This window comes from Candoia aspera, chromosome 4, assembly GCF_035149785.1.
Source record: "Candoia aspera isolate rCanAsp1 chromosome 4, rCanAsp1.hap2, whole genome shotgun sequence".
Lineage (NCBI taxonomy): Eukaryota > Metazoa > Chordata > Lepidosauria > Squamata > Boidae > Candoia > Candoia aspera.
This window is the reverse complement of record NC_086156.1, coordinates 75,438,722-75,464,091: the sequence shown is the minus strand read 5'-3', so window position 1 is coordinate 75,464,091 and position 25,370 is coordinate 75,438,722. Positions and strand designations below refer to the sequence as shown.

General features: G+C 42.1%; 1 protein-coding gene across 3 annotated transcripts in view; it reads left to right on the top strand.

Moving 5' to 3' along the window:
- KANSL1 (KAT8 regulatory NSL complex subunit 1) overlaps positions 1–25,370 on the top strand; it is a 134,723-nt gene that overhangs the window by 103,310 nt on the left and 6,043 nt on the right. For 2 of the 3 annotated variants that reach the window (XM_063300620.1, XM_063300619.1), the window contains exons 4-12: positions 975–1,079; positions 4,844–4,959; positions 5,871–6,066; positions 8,142–8,307; positions 11,442–11,627; positions 13,294–13,455; positions 13,786–13,940; positions 18,859–18,980; positions 21,061–21,118. In XM_063300620.1, the coding sequence (XP_063156690.1) occupies positions 975–1,079; positions 4,844–4,959; positions 5,871–6,066; positions 8,142–8,307; positions 11,442–11,627; positions 13,294–13,455; positions 13,786–13,940; positions 18,859–18,980; positions 21,061–21,118 (1,266 nt within the window). The remainder of the gene's footprint in view (positions 1–974; positions 1,080–4,843; positions 4,960–5,870; positions 6,067–8,141; positions 8,308–11,441; positions 11,628–13,293; positions 13,456–13,785; positions 13,941–18,858; positions 18,981–21,060; positions 21,119–25,370) is intronic. The other variant, XM_063300621.1, reaches the window with a different exon arrangement.

The following is a 25,370-nucleotide window of genomic DNA, read 5'->3' as shown; positions in this document are numbered from 1 at the left end:
CAGAGGGAGCTCTTGAGGTTTTAGGAAAGTGGGGGTTGGAGCATTTTAGCCCTGCCCTTTTTGGCATCACCTCTGCAGCCCTTGCAGGCTGAACTCTTTCAGAAAAGGAGAAAAAAATGGTTTAGTCCAGGGGACCAGAAACATTGCCTGTCACTAGCTTTTTCTGATACTGTTGACCTTTGCTTGTAATTTTATTGCACATTAGCAGATGTCAGCACATAGGTAAACTAGGCTGATGTCTGCAAAGTAATGTGGGGTTAGATGGGAGACTGTCAGAAAATCCTAGGATTGCATGCTGGATTCAGAAGACAAAACGTTCTGGAAGAAGGCAGTGGCAAACCACTTCTGTACAGTATTGTTCAAAAAAAAACAAAAAACTACATGGATAAGTCTATATAGTGGAGTCAAGCTCAACTCAAGGGAATCTTTTTAAATTATTATTATTATTATTATGCTCAGTGATTTCAGAATCACCTAGCTTTGAATAAAATTAATAGTGAAGCCCCTCTCTTAAAATTACTTTACACTTGGTGCTATGACCTAATACATTCCTATGTGTACATAATAAGCAGTGAATACACTGCCTATTAGAAAACAAAAAGAAAAGCTTTTGCTCTAGCACTTTCGCACTGATATGTAAGAGTATTGTATTTTTCCTTCCCTTCCCTTTTCCAGTCCTCCATTATACAGCTATACATTCTAGCCTGTGATTAATGCTAGAATGGGTCTCTTCACTTCTTTGTTGAATTTTTCAGAGCAGGAATTTTAAGTCACCAGCACAGTGAAGATAAAGTTGCTAACTAGTAGAAAAAATGCTGAGAAAGAATCTTGGAGGAGAAAAGGGAGGGAGGAGGATGGGTACAAAGAAACAAAATATAATGAATGAAATGTAATGGCAGATTTTATTCTTGGCATAGTCTGAAGGAGAATCTGGCCTGGCAAAGTGCAACCATCTTTTTCCCTCTCCCTTTCAGGGACTGGTATTGCTTGGTGAGATGCCTCCTTCTGACCCTGTATTAGGTGATTCAACCCATAGTCTTAGTGTCGACCTCAAGCTGGAGCCTGGGATTGACAGACTGGTAAGTACTAAGCCCGGAGGGATACTCTTTGGAGTACTATTTCTTTTGTTACCCTCTCCTTCCATGCTGACATTATATTGCTGTATTTTGTTTTACTGATTTCCTTGTTTGTAGACTAAGTCTTGTGTATATGCATTTCATAGTTGTTTGGGGGGGAAAGACTATCCTTCTGTTGCAGTTTTTTTGTTTGTCCAAGTATTTGGAGAATTCCCAGTTTAATACATTAGGGAATAGCCTTCTGCTCTCCAGATGCTCCCAGAATCACCTTATTACCTCAGTTGGCATCCGCAAAAACATTTTTTCCAGGATAGCATATTACTGCAGGCTATAGATTTGTACTTTATTAGAAGTTGGTATGCAGTTTCAAAATTCCTGAGCAATATATAATTATTTTTATATTTAAAAATTCTGTTTTGCCAAAATATAGCATTCACAGTGGCTTTCAACTTTTTTTTTAAATCAAGACATTGTGAAACAAACATCAGCAATGCAGCTGATTATAAAAAGCAGACAAAAATAATTTAAAAAGTGGATGAATGAGGAAAACACCAGACCTAGGGTTGGCAGCAACTAGATAGGCGGGAGCCTAGTAAATGATTGTGAGAGGGATGAGATTCAGTAGTTCACCTGTTCTTCTGGAGTAGTGCAGGTGAATGCACTCCAAAGTAGGTGTTACCCAACCCCAGATTGGTTCAGATTCAAGGGGGATCAGGTGCTTTTGATCAGTCTGTGGTCTGAAATATCAACACTCTTAGCTTCTGGCAGCCAGGCTTTACTCATGGATGACTATGTACTGGAGATGTTTTTATCCATGACGTGGTATCTCTTGGGAATGCTTAGCAAGTTAATACAGTGACAGTTATTCTTCATGGTTTTTAAAGGAATTATTGTATTTGCTTTGCATACAAAAAGTCTCAAGTTCAGTTCGGTTACTTTGGTAGCAGACATTTACTTGAAACCATGAAGAGTAAATGCATATTAACATACTGTCTGAGTAAAATGAGGAAGTAAGTGTGAAGTCAGGTAAAGGTAATCTGCACTTGTCCATTGGTCTTATACTGTAAAGCTTCACGATTGCTTGCCCAGAGAGATTGCTCAGGTGGTATGATAATATCTGTCAGTGACATCTGACTTAGGCATGTTTCACAATTGCAATCATATTAAAGTGGGTGTGAGAGCTTCTTTCATAGGAAAGCAGAAAGCTACTTGACTAGTGGGCCCATTTGATCAGAACCATCCACAATGACAGGTAGTGTCTTCCTAGACTTTCAGATAAGCATTTTCTTAGTCTTACTTGGGTATGTAACTTGGATGTGTACAAAACACCCTCTGTTTCTAAGATCTTTTGTTTAGAGGAGACCGAGCAACTTAGTCAAACATGGCCAATTTTCATGCCTTTGATCAAAGATTATTGCATGTTAATTGCCATTTGCATTATAAATACTGCAGATGCTGCATGCACACAAGTGAGGCTGTAAACTTGTATTTGGTAGTAGAGCTGGATATAATCTGTTACTTCATGAATCTTAGAGGGATGCCTTTGAGTCTGTTTTTGAAATGTCTTGAGGTGTCAGCTTTGATATCCCAGGGTATAAAGGAAAAGGCTTGCCAGCTGCCTGCTTCCTTTATCTGAAGTTCAAGAAAACTGCTCAGGGGGCAGGATTGCTTTGCCTAAAACTGGAAGATGGATTTAATTCTATGTTGCCCCCTCATCCCTTTTACCTTTGGCCCCATAATTTGGTTCACTGCTGGCAATGTTGCCATAAAATGTAAGCTCTCTCACAGAATTCAAAATTTTGTTTTTGCTCCTTACTTGCATTTGCAAAGCATCTAAACAGTCTTGTCCTTATATAACATGAAACTGGGCAGGAAATAACAGCAGATCCATTTCATAGGGGACGGAGTGGGTAGATTGCATGTGGTTGTTTTTCTGTTCCTCAGAAAACATTTTTAGTTTTTTCTCATCTCAAGATGTCCCAGATTTGTTTTAGTAAAAGGTTTCAAGCTTTCAGTTGCTTCAAATACTATCCTCAGTTGACATGCATTTTTGTCTTTGTATTCATGTTTTTCCTCTTCCATAAATGAACAAAATTATTCTATCAGTTCTAACATTTTTCTTCATATGATAAAGCAAACTGTAATTGGTAAAAGCTTGTGATAAATTCATTCATCTTTAAAATCCCACTAGATCCTTGTTATGTACAAAAACTAATATGGTTGCTCTTTTCTTTGGTCCATTTAAACTCTCCCCTTTAAAAAATGCTTTTGGGGGCAGGGCTATAAAAACCTCTTTTAAAGCCCTGAACTTAACTCAGTATTCATTTTGAGTTTAAAAATGACCTTGTCATAGACTTGTACTATTAACACAGAGTTAAAGGTAAGCTATAACACTGTGAGTCAGAAATGTGTAAATCACTGCTCTATTTCAGATAGCCTTTCAAATATTGATTGACAATTTTATTGGACCTTTCTTAAACATTCTTTACAGGTATAAGGACTAGGAACTTTGTTTTAGAAAGGGATAATCATGACAGATTAAACTTTTAAGTAAGTTTTCAGTGGATGTAAATTTAAACATGGAACAGTAACACGTTTTTCCGAAAGGAATATAAAAGCCTCTGCATCAACCTTAGTGGGCTGTTTTGGAAATGTACAAGGTATGTTTGTATTGCCTGGGTATTCCTGTGTGTCAATCAACACCCAGATACATTCGAAGGCTTTCTACAGGAAGGGGTCTCCCCCTGTGGAAACTGCCTTCCATATGAAAATAATGGACAACCATACTTTAAAAAGAGGTTTGCCTATCCATCATTAAAGTAGTTCCAGGTTGGGAAAACTGTTTTAAAAGTAAATTTTGATTAGAAAAGCATCTGCAGAGATGCAGAAAATGCTGTTTCTTTGATTGTCCCTGAGTTAATGGATCTTTGAAATCATCCCTCTGTGTTTCAGCCTGTTGTAATCTTTGTTGTTGAATAGCAGTATAACAGTTATCACACAATCAAAGCAAATATTTGTTGCTCAGGGTTGAACTGTGGAGTCCTTGGTGCTCTCTGAGCCTTGTTGTTTTCTTGCAGACGTTTCATTGCCAGACTAGGCAACATCTTCAGTGCAAAGAGGGAGTGGGCCTTGCTCTCAGTTTATACACTATGGCTTGCCCTGCTTGTGGTGGTAGGGGTGTTGTTCTCTCCTTGGGAGTTTGTCTGTGCCATCAACAGACACATAGAGGTAAACAACATTTACATACCATTCAAAAGAGACAATAGAAAAGCCAAAAGACCAGTACACTCCCTTGCCAGCAATCAACACCCAGATATGCAAAAATCCACACTAGGATTAACACCAGATGAACCATCAAACAGCACAATACACCCTAATCAAGGAACTATTAACTCAGGCAGTCAACCAAGCAGCAAACAACAGCCCAGTCAAAGAACTCCCAAGGAGAGAACAACACCCCTACCAACACAAGCAGGGCAAGCCGCAGTATATGAACTGAGAGCAAGGCCCACTCCCTCTTTGCACTGAAGATGTTGCCTAGTCTGGCAATGAAACGTCTGCAAGAAAACACAAGGCTCAGAGAGCACCAAGGACTCCACAGTTATCACACAGTTTGTATTCTCAACTACCCTGATTCCCAAATACCACTAGTGGTTGAGAGTTTACCATGTTAAAGAAAAAGAAGCAAAAGAAATCATTTACCAAAGAGTTGTATAATTTTAACAAGGATTTTCTTTCCCCCTGCCTCCCCTCCATTTCTTGTACAGGGCACCTGCATCTCTCAGCCATCAGAGAACCTTTGTATATCCATTAGTAATACCCAAGAGTCTCTATCTGCCAAAACCTGTGGAGTGCCGAGACCGGTCAACGGAGTTATTAACACGTAAGGTTCTTGCTAAGCCTCTCCTTAATAAAATATAAACTCTAGAAAGGTACTTCTGAAAAGCCACCCTTGAAGGTACTTAATCTTGTAAGTGTATGTAAATCAAAGAATTCTATTATTGATAGAATCCATTCAGCATATTATTTATATATTTTATAGAAGTCTTATAGATACATAATCTGGAGAAGCATAGAAAGTTCTGAGTGGAAGTGAGTCAAAGGGCCTGCCTCAACCTGATGTTCTCTAAATGTATTAGGCTACAATTCCCAGCATGGCTGAGCAGGCTGCTCAGGAAGCGATAGACCAGCTAATCTGGAGAATGCATTGGATTAAGGAAGACCTAAAGTAAAAAGTGATGGAAAGTTGACAGAATGAATCCAGTGGAAAGTTGGTGCAGGCATTGTGTGCAGAAAATGGGATAGGATAATGGTGAAAGAGTGTGGATGAGAAAAAATGTAGGCCAGGGAGACATGAACGAGTAGGGACAAAGGAAAAGCAGTAGCTGACATTTCCAAATAATGAAAAGCTAGAGAGCTGCTGACAGGTAATGTGTACAGCAGTCTATCCTAACCTGGTATTCTCTGTTGGCGTAATTCAGGTAATTCCTAGCCAAGTTGATTGTTGGACAGACTCATGTTCAGACTGGGTGAGCAAGATGCATTGTTTGGTGAAAGGCAAATTTCTGTATATCTGAGATTGTTATATAGAGCATTAAATTGTAAGACTGCCCCCCCCCCCATCAAACAAGAATTTTGCGGGTACTGACCTTAGTTTTGGATCTTTTACTATATGCATGGATTTATTGGTTTGCCTGGACAAATAGGCCTCTGTTTTTAGGTAATGGAAATCTGGCTCCCTTTAGTGATAGAGAAGTAGAAATGTCTAATGTGCGTATTTCCATTCTTGGACAGTCTACAGCCAGGCTTGACAGAGCATGCTCAGGGAGATGGCTCAGATGCTGAGGAGCTGTTGCGGAAAAAGCAGAGATTAAATGTGGTGTCTTCAGCTCCTGATGGAACCTGTGTGGCAGCCCGCACACGCCCTGTCCTCAGCTGCAAGAAACGGCGGCTTGTTCGACCCAGCTGTCTGGTTCCACTATCCAAAAAGGTCTGTAAATTGATAAGTTAGGGCAGTAGAAAACAATTGGGGTGGGGGGTGGGGAATCTTGCAGCTGACTATATGAGATAGCTAAGTAACAAATCGTTGGTCTTACATACTGATTTTTTGCCCCATATCTGCTTAGAGTCACTCTGATATTCAAATAAAGTGCATTTATCAGTCCTTATGTCAGTGGGAGTTTTTTAGGCTATCACTGTTAAATGAGTTTGGCATTGAGTAGGAAAGACTGGGAAAAGCCTACATTTTAAATCTTGATCATTTGACTGGAGAAATGGGCAGAGAAAGGTGGTTTCACTTCTCCTTCCATGATGCATACTGTTTTTGGAGGTAAGATTCACGATTTTAAATACCCTTTAAGTTTAATTGCTGGATCACTAGACCAGTGGCATTCTTAAAAGAAGGAAAAAGCATGTCTGTTGCAGGATAATTTAGCAAGGGGTGTTGTGCAGGTGCACTTAAAGAAAATATATCAAATCTTTTTTAACTAGTTGACCCGCCCCATAGTTTTTTTTAATGATGGTTTCTAATAGGTAGCCATTTTGGTGATTTACCTGTGTGCTTTGGAATGGGTACTTTTTAGTTTAAAAAATGTTTAAATGGCTACAATTCTTCACATGCTGAATTCTGAATCAGTTCCAAGTTTCGTGTCTTCATTCAGTTGCAGGATAGAATTACCATTAGTATCAGTTGTTTTTAAAAAATCTTCTTTGTTGTCCCCCCTCCCCCGTTTTAAAAATAGTTAATCTGGGTTTTTAAGAAAGTATGCATTTTCAGCCAGACTGATCTGTTTCATTGGAAGAATCTGCTAGGCCAACAGCTTAGGCAAATGTTGTATTGTCAGTCGTCAAATTTAAATTGGTCTGTATGGATAAACAGAAGACACAATGGTACACCTCTAACAAAAGGAACCAGATTTTTAGATAATCATTCTAACTACTTCAGTATTAAAGATAAGTGTTACAGTGCTCACTTTCCCAAGAATATGAACGTTTAAATATCTTAATTTGGGACTATTGTATCATCATCGATATTGGAGAGGGTTTGTTTGTTTTTGTTTGTTTTAACTGGAACATTAGGGTGAAGGACTAACAGTGCATAATCATGTTTCTGTGGATACTTTGGAATTTGTGAATAGCAAGTGTTGTTATTAGGTAGTCTGTAAATAGTAGTTTCCTCGTTCTGAATGAAATCTGTAATGAGAGAAGCAACTGCAAAAGCTAAAGTACAGGTAGTTTGCCCAGAAAACCCATTCTTTATACTTGTAGTTGTCCTTCTTAGGCAGATTCACAGTCAGTCTCTCACTCACCCCTCCTGTTCCTTTTCCCCTCCCATCAGGTCATCTTGAAGGCTTGTTAAATGCTTTATGTAGTTTCACCACCTCCAACAACCCCAGTCATATACTTCCTCCTTCCACCACATTGATTCTGCAATCAAATCAGCTTCAAATCTTCCTGGATCACTCCTAATCCTTTCTTTGCTGCCCAGTGCCACCCTGAGGCTTCCTTCCTTACCAAGCAGTAGCAATAAAGCATGTCTTTCCCTTTATGATTTGTGCAGCCAGGAGCACCTCAAAGCAAACCATTGGTCTCTGACCATCCTGATACCCCATGTTGTGAAACCTGGAGTAATTTTGCAGAATGAAAATGGCAAGTGATTGGAGACCAGGCTCTCAGTTTGAAACAAAGTGCAAATTGATGCCTACTTCTAGATCAGGGTTTCTCAACCACATTCCGTGGAAGCCTAGGGTTCTGCAAGAGGTCTCTAGGGGTTCCCTGGGAGATCACAATTTATTTAAAAAATGGTTTCAAATTTGGGCAACTTCACATGAAAGAGGCAAGTTCCATTCTTTATTTTTAGTTTAAGAACACTATTAGTGCATATATACAGGCCTACCCATGAAACAAAATAATTTTGTATCTTCTGGCCTATATTTGAGCCTGAATGTGCAGGGGTTTCCCAAGGCCAGAAAAATATTTTAAGGGTTCCTCCAGGGTCAAAGGTTGAGAAAGGCTGTTCTAGACTGATGGATTCTAGCCCTTCTCCCTATCTCATCTTATGTCTAGGTTCATCGTAACAACATGGGTCGGTGTGGCTGTGACGTGAACCCCTTGTGTGCTCTCTGTGGCACTCGAAGCTCAATGCCTCCAGAAATCCAGTATGAAGCCCCTTTGATGGAGCGTCTCTCACAGTTGGATTCCTGCATCCACCCTGTACTTTCATTCCCAGATGGTAAGAATGACCCCATTATCAGATGTGAGTAGCAAAAGGAGTTGAACAAAAGTTAATTCCTCATTCCAGGCTAGCTTGGAAGCCTTATTTAGGCGGCAGTAAGATATCTACGTTTATCCTGTCCTGCATAGGATGCTGGCCTGAGAATGATCCTTTGGAAGCAGAAGCCAAGCCAGTTTTTCCTTGCTGAGACCATAGAGACAGGCAGGCAGCCACAGGGGTTGTAGAGGCTGAACAATTTTGGGTAAGAGAGGATCTGGAAAGGCATTTGCCTTGGCTCTCCTACGACATTGAGCTACTTTGGCACCAATGCTAGGCATTCCTGACCTAGTTAGCCGATGGCTGCATGACATGCGCTGCTAGAGAGCTAGTAGATAGAATTTAAACAACAATTGGTCATCTCTTCCCCCCTTCTTTCCCCTGCCCTCAGCCTGCTTCTCTCTCCACTCTGTGAGGTTGTTAATGAGTGTTCTGCCCTCGTCTGGATGATTTGATATGTGACTGGAAATTTCCAGATGACGTAATAACGTCATAACAACCTTGGTGAAAAGGATGTTAATCAGGACTTTAAAAACAGCTGAGATAGCGCCATCTGGGGCTCTTGAGAGAAAGCTACTGCTCTGAAGCATTTGGTCAGGGGAAAAGGCTGTCTTGGCAGGTCACAATGCTGTCTTGGCTCAGTCAGATGTTGGCTAGTGGTACAACAGAGAGGAAAAGTAAACTGAATTATCAGTTGGATGGGCTGATCAGAGAGAAAAATGGCTTGTGTTTGTTCAACAGTGCACTTCTCTCTTCCATATGCGTGCACACAGATAACATTATTGTACTGCTACAGTGCAGCCTTCTTAGGTTATCTGTATTTTCAGTGGTTTCCATCATTTGTACTTCATTAGCATGTGGCTAGAGTAAAGGAAGGAGACTTCATTGGCAGATTAATCTGGATTTTTCTGCTGGACGTGTTTTAATTTTCAGCCCATCCTTAGCCTGTTACCCAGGCTTTTTATTAAAATCTGAATTCACACATTCTCAGCAGCTGCTCTTTCAGTATCCAGCTGCCTTTCCTACCTTAAGCCCTGTCTTTAGTTTTATTTACACTACTTGCGTACTACCCAGTTTTGGAATATTCTGGGCAGGTAACTTATTTTCCAAACCAGCTGGGTACAACTACTCCTATGCTGCGACTGTCCATGGCTTTGAAATACTATGCTGGGAGCTGTGCTCCAAATGTAGGCAGTGGCAGGGCAAAAACTAAATTGGATTTTGTTTCATTTACGTTTGCATTAAGTAAGCACTAAACATGATTATTGTCTAGGCACAGACTATGGAATTTTCCCCTTTACATTGAAAACTACTGCTTGCTAAAAGTTTTGAAAACATCCAGGGAATGCACAGAATGCTTTGGGGTGGGTGGGGGGCATGTGTGGATAGGATGTGGCCTTGTATCCTTAAGTTGTATATGTGCTCTAAGCAAAGGTACAAATCTGGCTTTTAACCAGATAAGAGCATGTGTGTATGTTTGTGTACACACCTCATACATTTTCATGCTTTCCTTCATCTGTTGAAGGGTGCCTACACAGTCAGCACATATTTTCTGGTAGCTTGCCTTTCAGGCTGCCCATACCACCCCCACCCCCATTTATCCTGGTCATGTGTGAAGTTTGTGGTTCTCTTTCTCTCTCATCACAGTTCCTCCATTTCACACACACACACACAAAACTAGCAAACAAAAAAGTGAACTGCTAGTGACTACGTAGGTAGAAGTATGATCTGGTTGCTACTGGATAGACTAGGACTGTGTGTTTTCATTGGGTGAAAATGAAGCACTTGTTTTGGCTAGATGGTAAATCAAATGTTGTAACCGAGAAGTGATCAAATTGATTCTTCATTTATGTGGAAAAGCTTCCTTTAACTCTGCTGCTGTAGCGACATTAACTCATCTTCAAAATTTTACTGTAGGACAAATATGCTGTGATTCATAGTATTTAGTAATATCCTACTTATAATTCACCGCTAGGGACGCGGTGGCGCTGCGGGTTAAACCGCTGAGTTGTCGATCGGAAGGTCGGCAGTTCGAAACTGCGCAGCGGGGTGAGCTCCCGTTGTTAATCCCAGCTCCTGCTCACCTAGCAGTTCGAAAACATGCAAATGTGAGTAGATCAATAGGTACCGCTTCAGTGGGAAGGTAACGGCGTTCCGAGTCATGCTGGCCACATGACCCGGAAGTGTCTATGACAACGCCGGCTCCAAGGCTTAGAAATGGAGATGAGCACCGCCCCCTAGAGTCGGATTCGACTGGACTTTACGTCAAGGGAAACCTTTACCCTTTACCTACTTATAATTCAAGGGGTGCTTAATATTTACATTATTTTAAGAAACAAATCTTACTTTAGATTTTAACAAGTCATTTTAATCCACCCAAGTAAAATGCAACCTGGGATAGACATCTAGGACTTTTGAATTTTTTCCAGGGAAAGCTGTTTGTATTTCGGCTGCAGGATGGTGGCTGCCACTGCTGTTGGTACTTAACAAACAAAACTCTTGTGCCCTAACTGGAGGCGGAGCATGCTCAAAGAGAGGGACTATTTTTCTTTTCTCTATTATTTTCTACCCTTTCCCTAAGGGAAATCCCTTAAAGTCCCTACAGGAAATCCCGTAAAGCAGTTAACAAATAAAAACAACAAAAAGTAAACTAAGAATCTGAGAGAAAAATCTTATAAAATATATAACAGCATGGTAATTAATGCAATAATACAATAACAATCCTACAGCTTTTCTTTTGGTCCTGTCCAAAAAAAAAAGCCTCCTAGATGTGTTGATGCTGAAGGCTGTGTTAGCTCAGAATTCCAGTTGCCTCAAGAAATCTGGTGGGCACAGGGTACGGTAGCTACAGTTCAGCAAATATTGGTGTTTTGACTGCTGTGTGAAAATGGAGAACTCCTTAAATATCGCTTATTTTTTGTTTCTGAATGGCCACCTTTTTGGTCCATGGTAGTCACCTATAAATCTCCAAACTTGTGTTTAGATAGATTTGGTGAAGAACTTTGTTCTGCATTCAGAGTATGCTATCTTTATTCTGAATGATGTCTGATAATTAGATCTCTGTGGTTTTCGTCTGTGTGTTCCTTTTTCTGCAGATGTGCCAGTGAGCTTGCACCTTCAGAGTATGTTGAAATCCCAATTGCAGAACAAGCCCTGTGAGAAAATCAAACCTCCCAAAAAGCTCACATTGAAGCACCGACCCACCGTGCCTCCCAGCAGTCTGCCTGACTCAGCACGCAAAGACCGTCACAAGCTGGTTAATACCTTTTTAGCTGCAGCCAGTAAGTGCCTTCAGTGATTTAAATCTTGAATTGGCAGGAGTTACCCATTTGGTCCCGCAGAGTCATCTATGCGTATGGCTTAAAGTGAGCCAGGATCACTTTGAAACGTGATCGATGCTAGTGCCGAGTCCTGGAAAAGGAAATAATAAATAAGAGACTGCCTCTGAGCATACATTGAGTACTTGGGCCTCCCATAATAACAGTAGGCAAACTCTGAATGTAGGCTGGGCTGAATTATAGGCAGCCTGGAGACCCAGCACCACCGTCTTCCTTTGGAGGTACAATTTCTGGCAGTATGTCCTGTTTTATACTGAGTAACTTTAATTTAGCTTTAAAAGAAAAAATGGTTAAACGGGTTAGTTACAGAGAAGAGACTGAAGAGCACAGTTTCAAGTTTTTATTTATACTTTTAAAGATTCATGTGTGCAAATAATAGTTAAGCAACAAAAAAAAATTAGGCAAGAACCAATGGTCCACTGGCTATTGAGATGCAACTTGGGCTCTTGTTTCTCGTCCTGCTTTTGTTGTGCTTAGGCAAGTCAATGATAAGAGGGACTTAGCTTCACATTTGTTGAAAAGAAAAATGCAGTATGAAGAACTGAAGAAATTAAACATGTTACTCTTTTTGAAGGATTACGTTGCATAGAGAGGAAGAATGAAAATATTGCTTAATATTAGGCATAAGAGTGTCCCTTATTCTGAGCCAGGTCATTGCTCTATCTAGCCTAGAGCTTTGTGTATTCTGGCTTGAAAAACAGTCGTCTTTAATCCTTCTGTTTGACAAACTTTTTATCTGGAGATGCCAAAGATCGACCTGTGACTCTGAGCATACAAAGCATGGGTTCTGCCATTGAACTCAACCAACCTCCCCTTCCTTTCCCTTTTCTCACAAGATAGGAGCAGATTAAGTTTCTGAAATACGATGTCATAGACTGTTTGACCAGGAAACCTTTTCAAGGAATCTAGAAGTTGAGTTGGAGCATGAGGGAGCTGGTTATTTTTGGCTAGTGTTACGGGAGAACCATGATGAGTATACTTAACAGGGCAGTCACTCTTCCGAACGTTTCATGGTTATGGTATGTGTTGTTCCGGAGCTGAAAATAATTAAACATAGGTTGCATGTCCCTCATGAGCAAGAGAAAAAACATTGTTTGTGTGCCTGTTCCTACTTTTTGAGTGGGTGATCTGATTTGAGCATCAGAAGTGTTGTATATAATCAATAAGCTGTAAAGGTAGGTTTATTACTTAAAATAAAGCAAGATACCGACCCTGCTCCTCCTGGTTTGTGAGAATGTTCTGCTGTGGTCAAGTAGCACCATCTGTAATTGCATCTTGGCTCTCCTAGAGAAGATACCTGATACAATGTCCCAAATGCGTGAGCCAGAATGGCAGCCAGCCTGTTAGAAGCCATGGCAGGGCTGGGCGCAGCTCAAAAGTTCTGCGCTATAGCAGGCCTTGCAGAGAAGATGGATGGATGGATTTTACAGCAACTGCTAAGTTAATGGGGTTGTCACTGGAGGGCAGTTGCTGCCAGTGGCTCTTCGTGTTGTTCTGGCAGTCATGCTTGTGTGGCTCCTGGGGTCTTGTCTAGGCTGGGTCCTGAAAGGCTGGAAAGAGAGGTGAAAGCAGGGCGTTTTCATGGCTCTCTTTCTGTTCCACTCCTCAGCTTGCTCACATCACAGAATCGAGCCAGACAAGGCACACAGGCAGCCCTTAAACGATGTGAGGGCTGCCCCCAAGGCCGAGAGAGCGCCAGAGCGCTCACTTATCCTGACGGCAGTTCATGAGAGAAAGCGATTGCGGGACAGCTCCTCCGAGAGAAGCGAAGGTAGGCTGGCCCCAGCCAGGTCTGTCCGGGGAGAGCTTGGGTTCTGCATTCTGCTCCCCCTCTCCCTTTGGAGATGGTTGCTTGCTGCTTCTGGGGAATTAACGGGGGCAGCGGTGTCACCTGCCATAGTCTCTCTTGTGTGCTTTAACAACTTCCTCCTCTAGAGATGCAGTCCAGCTGGAGGAAGTTTCTCTCTCACTTAAGTGCTCTGGTTCTTCTGTGTAGATTGCTCGAGGACCGTCTGGTGTAATGCATGTGGGTGTAATACAGGCATTGTTTTCACTCACTGTTCTCTTTCTTCCTTATTCCTTCTCTTTCTTCCTTGCACAGTGTTGAAGCATCATGCAGAGATTGGAGGCCCAAGTTATTTGTCAAGCACTATGGCCTCCACGGCCCACAGTCCCCTCATGCGACAACTCTCCACCTCCTCTGAAAATTCCATCCCTCCTGTCACCACAAGCTCCCTGGGCAGCTCCAGTGCAGCTGTAAGTATCTTGCAGCGGGGGTGGGGGTGTTACCTGGCCGTTGCTACTGAGTTAGAGTTTGATCTCTTCAGTGCCTTCAGGATGCAGTGCGCTGTGTGACCCAAGTCAGTTCCTGACTCGAGGTGCTTGAGAGCTAACCTTGCCTTAGAAGGAAAATTAGGGCAAGGAGGAATGACTTCTGTTGCTGCTCTTGTTTCAGTTATAGGATACAGGATGTAAGGGATTGTGTCAGATACAATGGAAAAGGTGCTTTTTAGCTGTTATGATCATCGGCCTTCTGAACAATTGGATTTAGATACACTGTCTCAGTCTGCAGCAGAGGGGGGAAAGGCCTGTAGTGAAGAGAAGCAGGCTTCAGAAGTTGGGGAGCAATATATTCTGGGTTTGGGAACAAGGAAGCCTTGGATCCTGGTGGAGGATGCTAGCAGAAGGGGTGGGAGTGGGAGGTGGCAGTTAAGAAATGAAATGCATCTTCAGTTCCATACTTGGGAGGAGGCCTTAATGGCTTGCACCTTGGGTAGGACCATTCTGGGCAGGGCTGGAGTCCAGCTGAACTGAAACTTCTTGATGGCTCTGAGTTTTGGCCCAGACAAATTGGAAGGGATGTTAAAAGGAAATAGGGCAAAGCTGGTGTGCCCCTCTCCTACGCATAGCCTGCTCTCCCTCCCCTCTCCATGTCTTCCCACTGCTTCCTTTGCCTTAGCTGCATGCCGCCTTTCTTGCAAGCTTAGCATACCTGTCTGTCCACCCAGCCCTCCCCTAACCTCCCTATGTCCTCTTTCCCTTTCCTCTCCTTGGCTGCACCCCTGTTCCCCCTCTGCATAACCCACATCCTTTCTGTCCCTTCCCCAATCTTCTAGGTCCTTTTAGCTGCTGCCTCATGCTGCCATTGCTGATTTCCCCACTTCTGCCTGGAATGTGCATGTTTTGGACTCAGACCAAAAATGCATATTCTAATCCAGGCACAGACTTCTCAACTTCCTGTCCTGTGTATGGAATAGTCTGTATTGTAGGATGCTTGGAGTATTAGATTGGGACAGGGCCATAACCAGTTGTATTGTGTTCCCAGACTCTAGAAAAGCAAGGTAGTTGGCAGTTAATCATGTTTGAAATATTTCAACAATTGCTAGTGATAGGTGAGCTTTATTTGGTTGGATTTGGTTTTCTAAACTTGTCAAGCAATTAGAAAAACATTGCTTTTTGGAAGCCCTCTTGTGGTTTATTTTCTTGGCATTTGAACACTGATACTGCTCTGTGTAGTCACTGTGTTTGGGTTCACTAGCCCCATATTCATCTTCTTTCCCTCTGCCAGAGAAGCTTATTTGTTTGAAATAGTGCTTAATTTTAATATAGGTGAGCATTTCAAGCTAGATAAACCTGTGTAGCATATCAGATAAAAGTGGAATTTCAGTGACGTCTCTAGAATAAGAGAAGTTCAAGATAGCATTCTAGTGCTTACCTGGAGACTTCCTTGGTCAGACACAGTCTTCATCAGGACAAGCTGAAGTACCAGTTTGGCCAGTGCAGGGTAGTGGCTAGGGTACTGCACTAACACCAGGGATTGAAATCCACATTCAGCTGTAAAAGTGCTGTGGGTAATTTTGGACCAGTCACAACTGCCAGATTAACCTCCTGTATAGCGTGGTTGTTACAAGGATAAATTAGAGAAAGAGATATGATGTATATTTCCTTGAACTCCTGTAGAAAAGGCTGGATGTTATTCTAAGAAGTAATCATACCTTCTTGGCCAAATTTGTGTTGATTTTCATATACTGTTTGAATTTGCAAATGCTAATTCATTTCATTCATCATGGAAAAATCTATATAAAGAGTTGATATGGTCATGATGGCACATCATCAGTCAGTTCCATTCACAAGGCAGGCTCCTACAATTAGAATTAACAGGAAGATAAATTAATCCAGTTGAATGTATTATCTGTTGGGCAGATGAGAGCAGAAAGAGAAGAAAGCTTTAGGTACTCAGTAAAAACTTGCACATATCTGGCACATTCCAAATATATTGGAGTGCTATGGCTGGAGGATGTTGGAAGTTATAGACCAGGTCAGGTTCTCCAGATGATTTTGGACTATATCTCCCATCAGCCATACCAGTGGTATGCTTGCTAGTTATGGTGGGATCCCCCATGAGGCGGAGTTGGGCGGTGAATAAATTTATAAATAAATAAATTTCGGTTATTTATTTTTGTGGTTTTTCTGCACATAGAGCAATCAAAGTGACTAATCTTTTTTTTAAAAAAATCATACTGAGAGTGGTTAAAACCACTGTTAAGGTAACAAATTTGGAAGAGTACTGAATTAAGAAGGTGATTTTGATCACTTTCCTGAAAGCAGAGAAAGTGGGAGCTGAGCATGGTTCCTGAGGGAACATATTCCAAAGCTTGGGAACATCTCTCATGTATCTAGCAGGTAGACCTCAGAAAGTGAAGGCAGATCTCAGAAAGTAAAAGCATCTTCCACTGACCTCATGATTTAAGCAGGTGGTCCCTTAGATAGTGAAGTCCTAAGCCATTTAGGGCTTTAAAGATTAAAACCAATACTTTAAATTGTGCCTGGAAGATAGTGACAATGCATCTTTCAAAACAGGCATAATATGCTTCTGATATTGTTAGTGCCCTAGCTGTTGCATTTTGTACCAGTTAAAAGCTTCCAGACTCCCCTCAAGAGTAAAACCACATAGAACACATTGCAGTATAACCAAGGAGTAGGTAATTATTGCTAGAGCTAGCCAGCTCAGGGATAGTCTCTTGTGCACTAGATGTGATTGCATGACCATACTCCTTACCACACATGCCATCTGAAAATCCAGAAATGGTTGAGAATCAAGGAGTCCTTCCAAATGGTGGTCCTGCTCTTTCACTGAGAGTGAAATCCCATCCAGAATGACGAATAGTATACAGATAAAATGTTCAATGTCGCTGACAATCTGTGCTACAGACCCAACACTTCTAGAAGGACCAATTCAGGAAAATCTGGTCTAGGGTATAAATATCTAAAGACACGCATGAATATCTTTAATGTCACTAATTCAAACAGAGGCAAATTTTTGTTCACAGAATTATGATACTTGTGGAATCTCACACACTTTTAACTTGTCTCTGTATCAGTACCTCTTGTATGAGTTTGCAAGCAAGAATTGGGTCAAGAAATTTGCACCTCTGCCCTGAGTGGCTCCTATTGGTTCATGCTTCATTGGACCTCTCAGGTACCTAAATAATAGTAGGTCCCTTGATGCAGGCCAAGTGCCTTTTGCTTAGCCAATCAGTGCCAAGATTTGTGTGTGTGTAACAATCCTATTTTCCAACATTAGCAGTTGAAGTGAGGCTATTAAGTCTCTTTGTCTCTGTGTAGCAGTGCTCCTGGCTAATTGCTTGTCTCATCTTGTGATTAAAGTGCAGTTTTAACAGCAGTAGATGCATGTGCTTGGTTTTTACCCACTTTATTCATATTGGGGGGAAAGGAGGACACTGAGACAATGGTAAATCATAAGCATTCTTTGTAAACGTTTATTGGTAGTATTGTTTATGGTATATTTTCATGTCTGATTTGCACTACCTTAAGGTTTCCGAGGTTGGGTACCATTGTAAAAGTTAGAAATGTAATAAGGTTGGTTTCCAATTTCCCCATGTAGGCTAATTTTTTTTTTCCTGAAAGCCTGTTAGTAAGTCATAACCCTTTCTTTTAAGCTTGTTGATATTCTGCACCAAGCATTAAGAACAGTAAGGAAGATACCTTGAGTATAAAATTTAGTTGAAAGGCACAATAAAAATGAAGTAAATAAATGACTTAAATGGATATAATAATTTGGTATAAATTGTTATATCAACAGAGCAGATTCTGAGAATCTCCTTAAGGAATGTGTGTAGAACACTGTTCACTATAAAACAGCTGAAAGGAGAAGGCAAATCTGCCACAATGTGGCACCCACTGAGCCACAGATGGTATTGTCAAGGAAGATGTTCCTGAAGTTCTCTGTAGAATCTTAGGCAAAAATCAGAAGCCACAAGCACTTGTTTTTAATGTTATGCTGGTGGGATTAGGTATGCAGAGTATCTGTGAATGTTAGAGCATGAACATAGTACACACTTGGAATTTTAGGACGATGGGCTGTCTGAAAGAGAGGCTTTCTATTGAATGTATGTTTTACAAACTGGTTGTACTATATAGTGGGTAAAGCTGTGTATATAAGGCATTGTCTGTTCAGAAGATTACAGTGGAAGCCTAGAGATGCTTAATTTACTCCTTTTTCTTGAGGCTGCATGCTTCTTCAGATACCCAAGGATTTTTCTTGCAAGCATACTAAATGGAAAAACCAACTTCATCTAATCGGTATTCAGAAATTATTCTAGGATTGTTATCCTTTTTGCATAAACAAATAATTCAGTGTATGTTGACTATATATTCTGGCCCTTGGTTGTTTCATAGCTGTGAATTTTGTGGCTACAAAGAATAGCTTTGCTTTAGTTTTACAGGGTTGCTCAACTTGGAATTTGCATCAGGAGCTCCAGGTTCTCCATTAGTAGCTGATTCCCTGGGATATTTAATCCATAAATATTTACATGCCTTGACTTAAGATCTTGACAGAGAATGAGGGTATCCAAAGACCCTGGCCTAAATTTTCTGCAGGAAAACTGGGAGATGAATGTAATCAATATAGAAAGAAATAGGTCCCTTCATGCTCTCTTCTCTGCACTGTCCTTAATATTCCCAACAGGAGGGGTGAGAAGATGACAAGAAGTCCCATGGTACCAAATGTTGAGTTCTTGCAGCAGCCACTTTCCTGTTAAATCACTAAATTAAAATGCCAGAACATTTGTCCTTTGTTTGGGCTAGTTTTGAAATTGTTCCCTCTTCATGTCACTGTCTGGTTTTCACTGTCGTTTTCTGCATTGTTTTGCAGCAGCAGCCAAGGAGGAGGAGAGGGGAAAGCTCTTTTGACATTAACAACATTGTCATACCAATGTCTGTTGCTGCAACGACCAGGGTAGAAAAACTTCAATACAAAGAAATTCTTACACCAAGGTACGTTCACAGGTTTAGTTAGCACCTTAAACCTTCATGTTCTTCCTGTTCCTCTAAACCAGTTGAGTGGTGTCATCTCTCTCTCTTTTTTAAATCTTTCCTCTGTAGATCACTTGAAAATTACTGGGAGACTACTTGATAAACCTTTTTTTTTTTTTTTTTGCTCCACAGCACTAACAGAATAAAGTCTTGCTTTTTACCATTCCACAGACCATCTGAATGAAGCTTGTAGACCACCATGGTTTGCAGACTACAGAGAACCTCTGATAGATAGGGACCCATGTGTGGGAGAACCTCTCGGCCCCAAGATGTTGCTGATCTATATTTCTCAGCTGCTAGTGTGCCCAGTTGATAAAGGAAACTAGTTAAATATTATCTACAAGACCACCATTGCTCCCTCAGTAGTCTAGAAACAAAGCAGCTCTCTTAAAATCATTAAGCCTTCTGCTAAGTAAGTTACAGAATAGGGCTCCAGTCAAAATTGGGAGGGTCAGGGACTTCCCAGGAAAGGGAAATGGAGCTAGTATGTTCTTTACACAGGCCTCTGAACAAAATTTTGTTTTCCTATCACAGAGGCCACATTTCCATTGGGAGTGAAATTTCTTAAGCCTAGTGCTTGATCTAAAATCTTTCATTTATTGTAGTTTTTAGAGAGAATTATAGATGGGAATGAGGAAGGCTGGGTCTTCGCTGTGGCCTTGATGGAACTTCCTTGTTATGTCCAAAGGTTTTCAGGTTTTCCTTGTGCCTGATACAGGCATGGGTCTGTACTTTTCTGGGAAGAGCCAGAGCTCAGCATGCTTTTAATTTAAAAGATGCAACATTTCAATCTCCAGTTTAAATGTTCTCTACTGCTTGGCCAAAAATTAAAAGAGGGAAAAATTCAGCTGAATTAGAGCAAGGAGGGCAGGGTGGGATAGTCATGGAAAGAGAATGTGAAATATTTCCCTCCCCTTTTTCTTTGTGCTGACACTATCGTTTTTTCATACTATCATGGCAACAGCAATCCCTTTTAGTGGCTGCCATAATGTTATGCTGTGGAGATGAATAGCTATCTATCTGTAGCCATATCCCTTGGATCCATTTCATCCCTTTTCAACCATCCACTCCACCAGTTTGCTGTTGGAAGTGAAAGACTTTCACTTGATCCTTAGAGAAGCAACATATGGTTATTGTTATTATTGTAATCAGTAGAGTATGTTATATAGGGATTGGCAATCAGCAGGCGTTTTCCTTCAATAATGCCCACACACTCTCCAAATGAAGTGGTTTTTTTAAATGGCAAATCTGACAGAAGATTTTGCAAAGGGTGATTGGAGTTACAGCCTAGTACATACAGAGAGTAGGTGTCAGGGCCAGCCCAAGAACAATGACAAGTCAGTGTAACCCAAACTCCAGTTCTTTATTTGCTCTAAGCAAACTGACAGAACCTTGCCAGACTAAAGCTGCCCTAACTAACCTGAGGGAAAATAACCAGGGAAACTCTAGGGCAGGGCCATCCTGAACTTCTTTACTTTCCCACCAACGCTGGGAGTCCTCTTAATCTCCTTGGAATGCGCTCCCTCCTTCCTGAGAACTAGCAGGAGAGCCGAAGTCCACCACATCAGGAGGCATGAGTTGGTGTTTGCTTTGCACCTGAACTTGTGCCACTGCACATTAAGAGGGCAGGTTGAGACAAGGCTGCTAAGAACATTTGTGGGATCTGGAACAAAGATTTTTGTTACAGTCAAGTCATTTCCCTTCCTTGCTTTACCTGGAGTAGGGAAAGACTGAAGAGGTAGAAAGGTGTGCTTGAAAATCAGGGCCAACCTTTGTGGCACTGAGGGTGGGAAGAGGCAGATAGTCTGAAATGCCATCATAAGGCTCGGGCTTTTCTGTGGCTCTGACGTTTCCTAGGAAGGTTTAAGCTCCGGCTTCAGCTACCTTCCTGAGTTGCTTTGATCCTCAGTGAAAATATCTCCATAAGCTCCATGGAGGAAAGGCCAAAGGCAAGTGTAGCAGAATTCCCTTTGCTGTTGTATCAAGGTGATGATGGGGGTATTTTCCCTGCTGACTCCTCTTTTTTGACCAATCGTTGCAGCTGGCGTGTTGTGGATGCTGATTCTCTGAAGGTGAATCCAGATGAAGACAGCGAAGAGGTAAGTGTAATGGCTTCTTTTGTTGCCTGTGCTTAATTTCCATGCATGGGATTTTGTGCAGATGCTGTATATTATATTGATGCATGTTGACTTCTAAATGTATATGCAGATGTTTTATCCTCATTCCTTCGGTGCAAATAATTTTGCCAAAGGAGATGGCAAAATCTGGCACATTAGTGACTTTCTTTCCATCCTAAAGTGACCATGTGACCAACACTAGCTGTCTTTTTCCAAGGAAAAGTTCTTTTTGAAGCAGTCCAGAGCCATCCCATGGGCGTGTTGAATGGCTGATAGAAGTGGAAGTATCTGCCCACAGGGCATTTTTGGAGGACAAAATAAAATTATTCTCACTGTGGCTGCTGTTACTGTTAAGAAACTGGAGAAGTAAAATTGGAGAGCCAACTGGCTTTCTGGACATAGGCTTCCCCATCCTAGCACCCATTAATTGTGTTGAACTGCCATTCCCAGCCAATATTAATTATTGTGCCTGGATATCTTTGGGGGGTACCAGCTCAGGCTGGGGGAGACTGGCTTAACTAGTCTTGTGAAGATTCATTATTTACTTGATTGATTGAAGGCTACTCAACTCCCTCTGGGAGGCTTACACTATAAAGAATTTTAAAAAAAATAGTAAATGAGATACATGTCCAGTCACAGATTCTAAATATTTCACAAATATTTGACAGGAGTCAACAGCCACTCTACTCCAGAGCCTGGGAGAAGAGCCATGTTTTCAAAGACTTCTAGAGCCCTGCTAGGATGGGAGCCACATGGATTTCTGGGGGGATGCTATGCCAGAGGCAGGTACCATGACAGAAAAGTCGTTTCCTGGGTCCCTCTAGGTAGCATTGTATGGGACCCATAGCATACCGATTCTGCCCGATCTTACCGGATAGGCAGAGATCATGAAAGATAGGCAGTCCCTCAAACAACCCAGCCCTGTGCCATCAAGGGTTTTACAGGTAGTCCTCAAGTTACAACCATTCATTCAGCAACCGTTCAGAGTTACAGTGGCACTGAACAAATGGTACTTATGCTTAGTCCCTGGACTTATGACTGTTGCAGCACCCCCACAGTCACATAATCAAAATCCAGGCACTTGGCAGCTCGCCCACACTTACAACCGCAGGGGTGCTTCAGTTCCCCCTGCTTATCCCCCCCATCTCTGCCCTTTTGGGCTCAGCCAACTGCAATTGACCCCAGGCCTCTACTTCAGCTCCAGTGCTGCTGCCGAGGAGTGCTGCCTCAAGTGCCGCAGCCAGCCACCACAACACAAAGCTGCCACCCTGCGCTCCACAGACCCTGCTGTGCCTAGTTCACCTTCAGCTGTCTTCCGCTACTGATGAGATGCGCCTGGCCTGATCCTATGCAAGGCAGCTGCTGGCCGCACCAGACCTTCTTCCTGAAGCTGCTCACACCATTCTCCAAATAGCACAATTGGAAGGCCTCAGAAGCTTTCCGAAGGCTTTCCGAAGCATCGCGAGAACAGAGTGCGCTATTTGGAGAATGGCGCGAATGGCCTTGGGAAAAAGGCCTGGCATGGCCAGCAGCTGCCTCGCATAGGGCCAGGCTGGGCGCACCTTATCAGCAGGAGGAAGACAGCTAAGGTCAGCTGGGCGGGGCAGGGCCGGCAGAGCACAGGGCAGTGGGGGCTTTGTGCTGTGGCACTGGGGTGGCTGGCCCTGGGGCTTGAGGCAGCACTCGGCGGCACTGGGGCTGAAGTTGAGGCCTGGGGGTGGTGACAGCTGGCTGAGATTGCTGAAGGCCCTGGGCCTCTACTTCAGCCCTGCCACCACCGCTGGGGAGTGTTGCTGTGCAGGGCAGCCAAAAGGGCAGAGATAGGTAGGTGGGGGGAGTTCAGGAGGAAGCAGTCCCTTACCTTACCGAGGCTTGGGGCTGGGAGAGACCAAGCTGGGAATGGCTTGGATCGGGGTGGGTCTTTGCCTAATGACTGGTGGGATTCAGTTAGCAACTGCACTGTGGAGTGCTGGGGTTGCCATGGCTAAGCAATGCGGTCACGCCTAACGACCTTTTTGTATAGCGACGGAAATCCCAGTCCCAATTACTGTCATAACTTGAGGACTACCTGTATAGGTAATAACCAGTGCCTTGAATTGTACCTGGAAGCTCACTGGCAACCAGTGCAGCTCACAGAGCAGGGGCTTTTTCAGCTATGTCAAGAATGCACCAAGAAACAAATTTTCCATTAAAAGTAATGCATTGGAAAGATTGCTTCATTTAGAGTTAATGATAATCATTTTTGTGGGATCTGGTGAGCTATTTGAGGATGTACAGCTTGCTACCATACAGTAGCCAGAAAAAGTCTGAGTAAGATTCCTACCAGTTTTCCCAGAAGGGGCATCCCCCAAAAATCATCTTGAATCCACAATATCTGAGGCAGCATTCAAGGCCCAGATTTCCTTGCATCCAGCAATTAATGGTTGACAAATGGGGAGGGAAGGGCAAAGAGAGACCATGGGATTTTATAATATTTAGCTTGGAGAAAGTGTGACCATGTTCTTGAGAAGTGCTACCAGAAGAGAATTATGTGGACTGAGGCATGCAGCCAGGCATACTATAAGTTGCAAAAGATTGTGGCATTAGCATCACGCTGTGTTTGGCTATGTTAACTGTCTGTCTGGTAAGGCCAAAGTTGAGAGAGAGGAGTAACCTTCAAAGGAGAAGGCAACAAGCTGCTGCTTGTAATGCATTAAGAAGAATAAAAAAGCTGCCTAATTAGCTTTACATCTCACCATGCTTTTAAATGAAAACCTCATATTCTGCTACATCTTATTTTATAGGTATTAGTAGGTTCCTAGGCAACACTTAAATAGCACTCAATAACCATCTCAAAGTGGGAGGCTGTCTCACACTTGGAAGGGGAAATCTTGTTTTTTTGGGTAGAGCCCGGCAGCGTTTTAATATTCTCCAGGGCTGATGGGTCAGTAACATTAGGGGACATTTGCTTTGTTTTATGCAAACCCAAACAAGTTGAGCTCACCATGGACCAACGATTTCTTACTGAGCTAAGCAGTGAAGAGATCTGTTTTCTTTTTCTTTGCCCCATCCCCACCCTCTGTCACAGGCAATTTTTATACTCCAGTTAATGAGCAATCTTATGAAATTGCTGCATGAGTGATCCCTGGAAGTGTTTTTCAGCCTGCTACTGAGCTGTATCTAAGTGGCTAATGAGGAGGATTGAGAGACCCAGTTTTTGGATCCCTGGTATCTGTAAGGCTTGAGCATTGCCCATTGGAGATTCCTGCTCATTAGATTAGAGCGCAGAGACCCTCCTTGTTCCAGCAAATAGGAATCATACGTAGAAGATTATTCTTAAGAGCTATGTTGTGATCTGGTCTTCCCTCTGACTCTGTGAAAAGTGGTGCTCTAGATCAAGATGGCGTGAAAGTAGCCAGAGCATTTGCTCTCCCCTTCCACACAAGAGCTTGTTATGTGCCCTGATACCAGACTGTCTTGAAAGAAGAAGCTGATCCAGCTGGCCTTTTTGTGCTATCACACAATTTAAATGGGTCTCCTCTGTTGAAGAAACCTTAGTTCCAACATTACTTACCAGGTAATTGGAATTCAGACTCCAACTGAAGTAGCCACTCTCAAAACAATGAGTTTTTCCCTGGAAAAAGGTGATTGTGTTGATGGTGTGATCATTGTATGATGATGACAAAGTTGTCCATGCATTGGATTTTGCCATTTTTCTTTGATGGTTCATGTGAATGTGCCATCAGATGCTCCGTTTTAACCACATCTTAAGAAATTGAATCTTCCTCAGGAAATTGTGCTGATTGTACCTATGTAAGTATTAGTGTAGAAACTTTCACAAATAACTAGCTTTTTTCTAAATAGAAGTCATTGGTTGTGATTGTATATGCCCAGACTTTTGAATTCCTTCTTTGTAGAATATGATTTATGGAGGAGATGAAAGAAAATTTCAATTCTTAGAGTTTGAGATGGGGGGGGACCTGCTTCCACCATATTTCTAACCCTCATGAAGATATGACTGAAGCATGCAAATAGCATACAGTACATGTAGACAGGGCTGGCTTTCAGTATCTGGCAAATACCATTCATTTTTGCTTTTTGTGAGCCACGTACCTCGTAGATAATAACACACCGGAATCATATAGTGCTCTGCCTGTTTTATTTCCAAATTAAGGCCAGAAAAATAATACTGTCAATATTTTTTTAAAAAGTGGCAAATACGCAGGGGAGGAGGGGAACAGATTTCCCCAGCCTA